Genomic DNA, 12,533 nt, shown 5'->3' with positions numbered 1-12,533 from the left:
TGTGATTTGCTGATGTCATGAATATGAAATGATACTTGTGTATCCATAAATTCGAACTTGTGATTTGTTTTTCTTTTTTTTTTTTTTTTTATCTCCCGCTTTTTTGTAGGTTCCCAGTAGCTGCAGCAGTGAAAGACAGTGATTGGCTCCAGTGCTCCTAGAAGGATTTGGGCTGAAGCCAGGGGAACAGAACCAGAAGAGGATTCCCTTTCCAGAGACCATCAGGCTCCTCATGTCTTGTCTCTCCTCTCTCCCCTCGTGGTGGCTCAGGATTTCAGTATGGCTGAGCAGCCCATAGGTAGGCCTCAACACTTGGTGTCACCACTTCAGTCTCTACATGTTTGGCCCTTGCGTAAAATAAACAAAAACTTGGGCAACCCTAACAAATTGTAGTTCTGGAAATTTGTGTATTATTTAATATCTGAAGGTCAAACTCTACTTTCTCTAATTTTTTTTCTTTTGCATTCAGGATCAATTGTGAAAGGCCCATGTGTCTCATAGGAAAATATTACAACAAAACAAGATAATTGGGGGGAAAGGCGGTTGCAGTAGGAAAAGTGGCTTTTCTTTGATAGCATTTAATTGGAATTAAAAGATTCTTGAGCTGTAAACATTCTTTATTTATTCAGCACACATAAGTAGGCATTGTTTTATCACCATCATAATTATGGTGTCCTTTAAACTGGCTGATAGCAGGAAAGATAAGGGAATGTGCCCACAGATTCAGATCAAGTCTTACTCCTTTCTTTCTTTTCCTCCCTGCCCCCTCCCCCCTCCCCATTCCTTCCTTGGTCACTAGGGTCCCCCACAGCCCTTGAGATGAGAAGAGCAGGAAGATTGTGGCCTAGCCGTTTCTTACATCATGAAAGTGATTTGTACCTCACTCTAATTTGATGCAATCCATAACCTCCTTGTCTCCTATGTTTATAACTGGTTTTTAGCTTGCAATATATGTTATCTGGAGGTGCCTATTGCTCACCTGTGTAAAATCTCATCCACTAGGATTTGTTGCTTTACCTTTGTCTAATTTAGAAAGCACACTCTTAGGGCTTTTTCAGAACAAAGCCTCACAAAAACCGCTTTACCTCCAAGGATTTGCAAATTTATAAAGGCTGCATTGAATTCAAGATGGGTCAGGGGGCAAAAAAAGGGTAGAAGGTCACTGCATTTTGATTATGGGTCAGTAGACAACATGGTATATACCCTGTGTCCCAAACTTCTGTTAAAGACAGAGTTTTTAAATGCCTAAGAACATAGGGATGGGCCCTTTTGGAGACTTACCCTGATTTGTTTAAATGAACCAGAAAGAAAAAAAAATTAAGGGACTATATTAAGTTATCATTTGTTTCTCAATTTAGCCATTTTCTACTCCTCCATTCCCATTTTCCCATCCCAAAAAGCAAAGATGTGATATTAGATAAATTTAGCTAAAGAACTGTTGAGATTTTATTGTCTTATATCCTCAACTAATTCAGCCATATGAGACTTTATTATTATTTTAAACTTTTATCTTGTGAATATTATAGTTACTTTTAGTTAATAGCACAAGGGGCTTTTATTCTTTTAACCAGCATACTTACATTGTTGAGGCCTTTGTGATGTTCCTTACTCTTTTCTGTCTGAATTCACTTTGAACAAAATGTGCCCAGCAATCACTAAAACAAATGTATATGGTGAAGAGTTGGGGCGGGGGCGGCTGTGATCCTCATTTAAATTATGTATGTATGGGTGAAAGCTTGGAAGGAAAAGGATTATTTTAATGCTCTTCAATACTTTAATTATATGACAGTTGTAGTGTAGAAATGCAAAAGTACTCTTAGGTTTTCCTTCAGGTTTTCAAAAGAACTTTCCCCATTAGTAAACTACTCCTGCAAATTGCTATTGCATTTCCCAGCTAACCATTTAAAAGACTGTAAATGCCGTGTGCATTACTTCGCTCCAGAGGAAAGAGGTCAGACTGAATTGCAATGGTATTTAAACATAAAATACAGTGAAAATAAATCAAAATAGAGCATCTAAAGGTAAATCTAGCACATTCATATGGGATAAGTAAAGACAAATATGTTCATATTTTCATGGCCCTTCACTTTAAAAACTGAAAGTGCTGATTTTTTACAATAAATGCAGAACTAAGTGGACATTAGGAATATATTTCAATCTGTATTTGCTAAAGAGGATTTTCCTTTTGCAAGCAGCTTTGTTTTCAAAGCTAAAGCACTTTTTACAGTAGTGTGTAGATTAGGCATTCCTCACTGAGTAAATAATCACATTTAATTAAACTCAATGCATATCATACATGTGCCTAAATTCACAATAATTTCCTGGACCCACAGAGGATATATATATAAATGTTAATTTGGACATATCTATTCACATATGTACAAGCCTTTGAGAAACATGGAAGTTGATACATCTTTTCTTAAAAAAGAATTTGAATACAGTCCATTATCTGAATTGGGTTCATCTTTGATTGTAAAGTCAGCTGACATGGTCAACAAATTTATCAAAGAAACCCCCTGGCTTTTGAAGAATAGTACTCTATACATCTGGATCTGCACATCAGGCAAAGTAAGTAAATTATTGCATAACTTTAAGCATAATTGATAACAGACACCTTTAATTTTTCATCCCCATTCTTTTGGCCAGCTTTCACATTAATAATCTAAGTCATAAATGTTGGTAGCTATTGATCGAAATCCCCGGTGTGCATGCAAATCCATCTTAAAGTCCCCTGCCTTTCATGTGTGAGCGCTCAGGGGCCTCTGCTAGATCTTTTTATCGGGATCGACCCCCAATGTGCCTGGAGAAGACCCCGGATATGCAACGTGTGCTGATGGCCCAAGAAAGCTGTCTGTCACATTCTGTGTTTGTGTGTGTGTGTGTGTGTGTGTGTGCATGCACTCATTCAAGCAAGAATGCTGGAGCCTAACACACACATACACACAAGGATGGGGAAGTTAAAGGAACAAAAGAACGTATTAGACAGGAAGAAAGATGTGTAATAGTAGTATTAAAAATGTGTAAGTGTAAAGGTGTCTGCGTGTACATATAGAGATACTTGCACAAAGTCTAAATAGACACATTTCTCAAATTCCCTAGCCTTTATTTTTCTCTATTTCACCCAACAGATTATGCCCTTGGTTAAAAAAAAAACTTTATATGCTACTAGTTTTCAAAACCACCTATATTGCCAATATTTTAAAGGTGGAAAGAGAGAAAGAGAGAGGAAAAGAAGGTAGTTTTGAAATGGCTACTAAATCATGTTGCTATGTGTAGGAGGACTAGGAGAGAGAGAGAGAGAAAATATAAACAGGAATAGAGAACAACTAAAACTACCTGGAAAAAAAAAAAAAAAGGATGCTCTAGCCAACCTTTTGTACTGTCTTCTCAAAGGCTTTTTCTGAGTTTACTATTTCTTGGCTGACTCTTTGGTCTAAATCTTAAAGCTGGGGGAGGGGAATGGGCGGGGGTGGGGGGGAGGGCAAGGGCTGGCAGTACTATATAAGTGCATCAGAAGGAATTTTAAAACGACATTATTGTTGCTGGCAATAGAAAGACTCTGGTCATTCCACTTTTAAAAACAAACACCAGCATCTGCTTTTCCTGGAAACTTCGCTTTCTGCCTAAACCTTGTGCATTTTGTCTCCTGTGAAAGTGAAAGAGAAAAACGCGGTGTAATAGATCCAGATGCAAAAGAAAGCCAACTCGGTGGATGGTATTAGCTGTGACGAGGCATTGTTCATTGCTGCCTCTCGGTTACGTTTAAAGCCTGAAATATCACGAGATCCATTCAATGATCCTTCTTTCATTCAAGGGACAAAAATGTAATTTGCTGTAGCTCTGATTTCTTGGATGGAAATGCTAGCCTTAGATTTCAAAGGCAAGAACTAGACATCGCGGTTTGTACACACATTGATTAAGTTGAGGAGCGGCGATTACATCTGTGCTGAGTGCAACAGTAGCTCAGGGGCTGACTTTTCAAATCCCAACCTCCTGAGTTACAGACTCTCTTAAATAGACTTCCTTAATTTCCGGATGCACTTCTTGAAATTCCCAATTCTTTTCAAAATTCCTGGGAAATTACAAAGGAGATGAGGGTGGGGGTGGGGAATTATGGCCGAGATTTCATCTTGTCAGGCAAACTACCTTTTTGTATGTCTGATTCCTCTGTTTTTATCTTTCTGTCTTCTTTTTTGAGCCATACCTGCTCGTGCCATCCAGACCAGAGCAGGGGAAGCTGGAACTTTTGAATGTGAAAAAAGAAATTATTGTATAATTTTTTTCTTGCAGGCTCAGAAATATCCGTTTATTCTTTTAATCACGCGGATGTGTCTATTTTTGGAGGAACAAGGAAACACAAATGCCTGGGTTGCATTTATGTTGTAGTTGCAACACCGAACAGTTAAGATTTTGCCGAATTTTGCAAAGCAGCCAAGGGGCCGCCTTGGGATCGTGGTAATGCGACTGGGAGGACCCTTGCTCTCATTTGGCAATATTTTGGATATCCTTGAAAACTACGCCAAAATATGCCTTAATTTGACTAAGAAGAGGTTAAACCACACTGATTTTCATCCAAAGTGATTTTGTTAAAGCAGATGCTTGACTTTGATGGAAAAACTGGGAGTTGTGGAAGATTTACCTAAACTACCAACCAAAAGCATCACAAACCACTGAAACAGTCTGCATCATACATCAGCACTTTCTTTTCATTGTTATTACGTAAAACCTCTGGAAGCACCTTGGGCGTTTGACATTTTCTTTTCTTTGCTGCAGGAGGAAGCAATCTGCTCCCTGGAATTCTGACCTGTGATGAACAGGACCCTGGCAAAGCCTTTGCTGGGGACTCTTGGACGATCCCGCCTCCAATCCAGTACGGTTAATTGTGGAAAAGTGTACACATTTCTGGCTTATCTATGCTTTGTTATGGGTCTGACGTGAAACTACCTCCTCCCCACCCCACCCCCCAGCAGAGAACCGAAATCCAGTTGAATTGTTACAGTGTTTCGGAGCTGGAGCCTTGAACTGCTTCCTTGGTCAAATAACTTTGTTTCTGGTTGTAAAAAGGCATTTCAGGGAAAAAAAAAAAAAAAAAAGGAAAATCGAGAGAAATTCCAAACGTAAGTCCGCACTGGGGTGGTTCACGGGGCGGGTTTAAGTTTGGAGCTCCCAGCCGGTCTCCTTCCCCACTCCTGTAAGGGAAATACCAGGCTATTCTGCACATTTTCCCTTAAGCTCCATTTTCCAAAAGGAAAAGGGGGTGGGGTATCTCTCTTTCGGCTTGATAATGTTTTTTAAATGCTTTTCTTTGAAATGATAATAGCTGTATCGGTAAAATGCAAATAAACGAAAAAATAGGCAGTATTTCTTTAAAGGCGAATATACGGTGCGGTTTTTTTTTTTTTTTTCTTCCTTAAGCGTACACACACTGCTTCTGATGAAGTCTGTGAGTCAGGCTGTTTCTGAGCTCCGATAGTTTAATGGAAAGATTTATATACCGACTGTATTATTTACTTTGGGAGGGGAGGTGGCAGTATAAGGGTATGCTAATTAGTGGGAGATTTTGGGGGGAAGGGGTGGAATATCAATTTTTATTGCATCACCTGTCAGGAGTGTCCAATCAGCGCTGGCTTTAGGGGAATTAATTGATGAAGGTGTCTCCGGACGAGCTCACTTCACTCTGTCATTTTATTTGTAGCTAAAGCAGCGGCGGGAATAGCAGCTGCATTTCTTTTCTCTTTCTCCCTTCACATTCCATTATCATAGTGCTCCAATGGAGAAGGAAGGAATAGAGGGGCCCAGGTACTGATCTGCATCGGGGACTCAGACCAACACACTGGCAGATCAGAAACCGGATGGTTTTTTCCCTCTTTTTTAAAAAAACGAAAACAACAACAACAAAAAAGCAAGAACCAAGTCAGTGTAATTTCATGGGGTTCCCCCCCCCAATAATTTCGCCTAGAGTTTGGCACCTCCTTCGCCGGGAATAACAGTCTTTGTTATTTTATTAGCAGGATGCCTTGAGACACACGCAGCATCTGGCGGAGGATTAACATACATACATGTGTATGTATGCGTCACGTATATATTTACTGCAAATGGTGGGGATCATTTAGTGCCCGAGATGGGAGACCTGAAGTCAGGTTTTGAAGAGGTGGATGGCGTGAGGCTCGGCTACCTCATCATTAAAGGAAAGCAAATGTTTGCCCTCTCCCAAGTCTTCACAGATCTGCTGAAAAACATCCCGAGGACGACCGTGCACAAGCGCATGGATCATCTGAAAGTGAAGAAGCACCACTGCGATCTGGAGGAGTTGCGGAAACTCAAGGCAATCAACAGCATCGCCTTCCACGCCGCCAAATGCACGCTCATCTCCCGGGAAGACGTGGAAGCGCTCTACACCTCCTGCAAAACCGAGCGCGTCCTCAAGACCAAGCGCAGGCGGGTCGGCCGGGCCCTGGCCACAAAGGCGCCGCCGCCAGAGCGCGCCGCTGCCGTCAGCCCCCGCCCGGGATTTTGGAAGGGCAAGCACCAACTTTGGCGGGGCCTGAGCGGAGCCGCGCGGCCCCTGCCAATCAGCGCGCAGTCCCCGCGCCCGGGCGCCGCCGCAGCGCGCCCCGCCGCCCATCTACCTCAGATTTTTAGCAAATACCCCGGCTCGCACTACCCGGAGATCGTGCGCTCGCCGTGCAAACCCCCTCTAAACTATGAAACTGCCCCGCTCCAGGGAAACTACGTCGCCTTCCCCTCGGACCCTGCTTATTTTCGGAGCCTGCTGTGCAGCAAACACCCGGCAGCCGCCGCCGCCGCCGCCGCTGCCGCCGCCGCCGCCGCCGCCGCCGCCGCCGCCTATTACCAGGCATCGGCGGCCGGGCCCCAGCCCAAGGCAGCGGCGGGCGCCGGAGGCCCGGGGAGCCTGAGCTACCGCTGCAAGCGCAAGCGCGGCGGCGCCAAGGACTGCCTGCTCGCGCCCCACGCCGGCGCGCGGCGCCTGCTGCTGCTGCCCAGGTCCTACAAAGCCAAGGCAGCGGCGGCGGCGGCGGCGGCGGCGGCAGCGGCGGCAGCCGCCGCCGGGGCCACTTGCCTGGAGAGGTTTCATCTGGTCAACGGCTTCTGCCCGCCTGCGCACCACCACCACCACCACCACCATCACCACCACCACCACCACCACCGGGCCCAGCCGCCGCAACAGAGTCACCACCCCCCTCACCACCACCGGCCGCAGCCCCATCTGGGCAGCTTTCCCGAGAGTTGCAGCAGCGACTCCGAGTCCAGCTCCTACTCGGACCACGCGGCCAACGACTCGGATTTTGGCTCCAGTTTGTCCAGCTCCAGCAATTCTGTGTCCTCAGAGGAGGAGGAGGAGGAGGGAGAGGAGGAGGAGGAGGAAGAGGAGGAGGAGGAGGGGGGCAGCGGGGCCTCGGATTCCAGTGAAGTCAGCTCGGAGGAGGAGGACTCGTCCACCGAGTCGGACTCCAGCTCCGGCTCCAGCCAAGTGTCAGTGCAGAGCATCCGATTCAGGCGCACCAGCTTCTGCAAGCCTCCCAGCGTGCAGGCGCAGGCCAACTTCTTGTACCATCTGGCCTCCGCCGCCGCTGCAACCAAACCCGCTGCTTTCGAGGATGCCGGCCGACTTCCCGACCTCAAGAGTAGTGTCAAAGCGGAGTCGCCGGAGGAGTGGAATCTGCAGAGCTGGGCCCCCAAAGCATCTCCGGTGTACTGCCCGGCCAGCCTGGGGAGTTGTTTCGCGGAGATAAGGAACGATAGGGTATCTGAGATTACATTCCCACACTCTGAAATTTCCAATGCTGTAAAGAGAACTGACCTGACAATTAACTGCCTGGCAGAAGGGGCCTCTTCACCTAGCCCAAAGACAAACAATGCATTTCCACAACAAAGAATACTCCGAGAGGCTAGGAAATGCCTACAAGCAACTCCTACTACACACTGTGCTGATAACAACACAATAGCTGCTAGGTTCCTAAATAATGATTCTTCAGGAGCAGAAGCAAATTCAGAAAAATATTCCAAAATCCTTCATTGTCCTGAATTTGCTACGGATTTGCCCTCTTCGCAGACTGATCCTGAAGTGAACGCTGCAGGAGCAGCAGCAACTAAAGCCGAGAATCCCTGCACTGACACAGGCGACAAGACATTGCCATTTCTGCACAATATTAAAATCAAAGTAGAAGACAGTAGTGCTAATGAAGAATATGAACCTCACCTTTTTACAAATAAGCTAAAGTGCGAGTGCAATGATACAAAGGGTGAGTTTTACAGTGTGACTGAGAGTAAAGAAGAGGACGCCTTGTTAACCACAGCCAAGGAAGGTTTTGCATGCCACGAAAAAGAAACTCCTTCCTTAAATCCACTGGCTCAAAGTCAGGGCCTTCAATGCACTTTAGGTACTCCAAAACCTGAGGATGGGGAATATAAATTTGGTGCCAGGGTAAGAAAAAATTACCGGACACTAGTACTGGGAAAGCGACCTGTCCTTCAGACACCTCCAGTCAAACCAAATTTGAAATCAGCTAGAAGCCCTCGTCCTACAGGTAAAACTGAGACACATGAAGGAACACTGGATGATTTTACAGTTATAAACAGACGCAAAAAGGTAGCCAGCAATGTAGCATCAGCAGTGAAAAGGCCATTTAATTTCATGGCAAATTTTCCTTGTCCACCATCACTCATTATTGGGAGAGATGGGGATTTGTGGCCGGCGTATTCCTTAAACACCACTAAGGATTCTCAAACTCCTCACAAGGCCCATCCTATATGGAAATGGCAGCTGGGCGGTTCTGCAATACCTCTTCCACCTAGTCACAAATTCAGGAAATTTAATTCATAAAAATGTTTTGGAAGATATTTTCTTGAACCATATTACCTTCCTTTTGTTGTAAACTGCACAGGATGGTTTGTACGAGTCCATTAATGTGTTACACCCCCTTTGGAGTCCTGGTTTATCGCATTTTGAAGACAGAAATCGGATTACTTTTTTTCCGTTGCGGGTTTTTTTTTTTTTTTTTTCTGGAGTAGGGTGGGGGCGGGGTGGGAGAAGGGTTGGTTTACATTCCACAGACTACTTCAGGCTAAAGACTCAAGTAAAACTCAGTTATTACGGTAGAGCTGGAACACTTTACTGTTTCAATGCTAATAATGCACCCGGTACCTCAATTCAACTGCTACAAATAAATGTCAAAAGGTTGAATAATAAATATTACAATGAGCCATTAAGTTTATGCACTAGATTTCAGAGCTGAAAGTGTAACTGTTAATTCAGTGAAAGTTTGTTAGGTTACATGGTTACACAGTGAGGTGAGGTGAGGTAGCAAGAAGTTTCTGTGAGCCCAAAATGTTATTTTCTGGAGCTCTTGTTTGTGGGGTATCTTTTTCTTTTTACTCCCCTCATTCCCTCTCCAAGAGTAGTTGCACTTAACTTTTTTTTTTTTTTTTTTTTTTTAGTGGAAAGATTGGGGTATGAGTCCTGATTAAATGCTAGTAAAAGCTGCCTCATACATACTGAGTAAAATAAATACGGAATTGTATTTTTTTTTTGGAAAGGATGTGATTTTACTTTTAAAGCCACTCCTTGCAACTGGAAAAGTCCGTTTTGTGTTCTCACCCAAAGGTTTTTAATAAGGTGACTCTTACTATTGTCCTGCTTATCTTGTGGTCTGAACATGACTCTTCAAACTCCCAAAACAATTGAAATATATATATATATATATATATATATATATATATATATTTTTTTTTTTTTTTTGGAGAGAGCCTCGCTATGTCGCCCAGGCTGGAGTACAGTGGCACAATCTTGGCTCACTGCAACCTCTACCTCCTGGGTTCAAACGATTCTGCTGCCTCAGCCTCCTGAGTAGCTGGGATTACAGGCACGCGCCACCATGTCCGGCTAATTTTTGTATTTTTAGTAGAGATGGGATTTCACCATGTTGACCAGGCTGGTCCCGAACTCCTGACCTCAGGTGATCCGCCTGTCTCGGCCTCCCAAAGTGCTGGGATTAAAGGTGTGATCCACCATACCTGGGCTGAAATATTTCTCGTAATAGCAGAATATTTCATGGTCGAACTCTTGATAGTGACAAATCAGTAAATACAACCAAGAAAAAGAAAATGAGGGATCAGAGTTGCAATACCCCAAATGAAAAATAACAGTTTTTTTCAGGGCTTTTTGGTACCAGAACTCAGGCACTTGGATTTTATTACCTTATACTTTTTCTGCATCTCTCTAAAACTTCTGTTTTCAGACCATCCTGTGTATAGAGCAGGAGAGTTTCTACTGCAAGTGACAATCAGAGGTGACTATCTATATTTGCACTTAAAATCAAAGTAGTTCAACATGCAAATGCTAGGGTCTAGCCCTGGGTAAGGGCCATGCTGGTGTACTGTGTTGTGATGATGGAAGCAGTAAATCAAAATTATGGAAATTTGCACTGTTGAAAAGCATGCTTTAGCTTTATTTTCAATTAAAAACACTGTTTAAAATTCCTGGTTCCATACATTTCTACTTATTCCAGATTGAAGAACGGTTAACAGGATTGAATGGTTTTGTTGACATTTTCACTTGTAATGTTTTTGCCTGAAAGAAATGCATTTATTGGGTGTAGTGTTTTGTTGTAATACTATGTGACGAGGCCAGTCAGGTTCTGTGCAGAACACTGGTGGATTTCTTTCCAAGTAACAACAAAACTTTACAAACTTGTTACAAATCTAGTAGGAAAAGTTTCAGGCTTAAGAAAGTGAAGCAGAGATCAGTGATTGTTTTAATGAAAGTTGAATCTAATAATTTCTGGCCCACCTCCTTTAGTCTGACAAATTATGTATCTCAGATCCTTGCTATCTTGAATCTAAGAAGTTGCATCTATAGATCATAAATCACAAAACTAAACAAAACACCAATGAAATGTTTGCTGTGTGAATTTAAGTCACTATTTCTCATGGAAATTCAGTCTATTGTTTTTGTTTTTCCTTAACCTTTTAGTTCCTATTCCCTTTGAAATTTTCCTTTTGTCTATAAATGTCTCAGATAGATCTGGATGGCCTCAGCCCCTAATTGCTGAATATGCTCTGTGGTTTTCCTCTTATTATAAAGGACCGAGGCTGAGAATACCTGCATCCAAATACATTTGGATGGAGTAAACAGATGCTTTCAACTGCCTTCCTTCCTTTCCTTCTTGAATGTTGCCATGCCAGGTGTAGGTTCACTGGATTCTTTTTTGCTGGAATGGTAGATATGGTCAAAGTAAAAATTTGGGGATGGTATCCTTGAATTCTTATTTGTATATAATTCCAAAGACCAGTCCATGTTATAGTTAAAGCCCCAGAAAGCTAAACAATTGGCTTCATAGTCTGAGTTCTTTCCTCTTTGGAAGGCAATACAGAATTTAGGTGCAGTAAGTTGTCCTGAAAAATCAATCTGTAAAAAGTGTGACACACACATTGGAAGTGTGTAATTTCTACTCTTCAATTCTAAGTTAAGAAAGTTCAAAGTACGGTGACTACTACATGCAGACTAGTACTTCTCTTGTTGGCTAAAGACTCATTGTTCCTAAATTATAAAGTGAGAATAAATTTGAAGTCTACAGATCTTGGGTGTGGAAGGACTGTAAGATGGAATAAGCACAATTTAAAACAAATATACCCTATGGAATTTCTGACATAAAATATTGGCCTCCAGCTTTGACACTTAGTCTCTAACCCTCAGAGAATCAATAGTTTCAGTTTATAGGAGCTGGAGAATGAACAGCATGGAGGCCGAGGCGTTCCAGAGTGATACCATCAAAAGGAAAGAAATTAAATAGTCAACACAAATTTCACCCCACAGTACTACTATAAGCCAGCCAACCACAGCAAAACCTGAGTTAGGGCTTCTGTAAGGAAAGTGTACCAAATAGTATGCAGTAACTTGCAAATACAAGGTATTCTTTCAATTCCTGCTAGCCCCTTGGTTGTTTCCCCATTCTGATGTGGGAATTATTCTCAGTACTGTTTATATTATTTTGGTTGTTTTATGATTAATGACAATATCTAGACTTTTCTAAGCTGCTATAAATGTCCCATTTGTTCAGAAAGTTAAGCTTATTGAGAAAAAAACAAGTTACCTCCACTGATAGATTACATTTTTACATTTAGATGTTTTCAGGGCATAGAATTAAAAACAAACAAAAAAACAAGCACTATATGACTCCAGGGTGACTGATTCCTGTGTCTAAAGTCCAACATTTAGAAACATGAGGAAAAAAAGGAGGAAAAGGCTCTTTTTCTAACTTTTTGGGTTAACAAACTTATTTTTGGTCTCCTATAAAAGTAATTTCCTAATAAGACTGTGAAATGAAAATTTAAATATTTTTTTAAGAGGTGTGTGTACTCTGTCTTCCACAGTCAGGTTATCCACCTTTATAGAAAATGCAGCTTGCTCTTTTTCAACTATTTACTTTTTAAAGTGGGTGTTCTTTTCTACTGGCTTACTTGATTACAGTGGAGTAATCTCAATAATGGTTGTTTATTTGAAAATCAACAAG

The 12,533-nt window shown here is 42.5% G+C and overlaps 1 protein-coding gene across 2 annotated transcripts; it reads left to right on the top strand.

Moving 5' to 3' along the window:
- Positions 1-201: 201 nt before the first annotated feature.
- On the top strand, positions 202-9,000 carry SKIDA1 (SKI/DACH domain containing 1). Of its 2 annotated transcripts, XM_063610198.1 has the most exons (3): positions 202-298; positions 4,774-5,117; positions 6,009-9,000. In XM_063610198.1, exon 3 carries the CDS (start codon positions 6,122-6,124, stop codon positions 8,843-8,845), a length of 2,724 nt encoding a protein of 907 aa, XP_063466268.1. In that variant the 5' UTR covers positions 202-298; positions 4,774-5,117; positions 6,009-6,121; the 3' UTR covers positions 8,846-9,000. The 2 variants fall into 2 exon arrangements, with proteins under 2 accessions (XP_063466268.1, XP_055152707.2); XM_055296732.2 differs by lacking the exons at positions 202-298; positions 4,774-5,117 and adding an exon at positions 5,510-5,538 and having other exon boundaries at positions 6,012-9,000.
- The last annotated feature ends 3,533 nt before the right edge of the window (positions 9,001-12,533 follow it).

Source organism: Symphalangus syndactylus, chromosome 10, assembly GCF_028878055.3.
Source record: "Symphalangus syndactylus isolate Jambi chromosome 10, NHGRI_mSymSyn1-v2.1_pri, whole genome shotgun sequence".
Classification (NCBI taxonomy): domain Eukaryota; kingdom Metazoa; phylum Chordata; class Mammalia; order Primates; family Hylobatidae; genus Symphalangus; species Symphalangus syndactylus.
The sequence above is the reverse complement of the archived record's forward strand: the minus strand, read 5'-3'. Positions and strand labels throughout refer to the sequence as shown.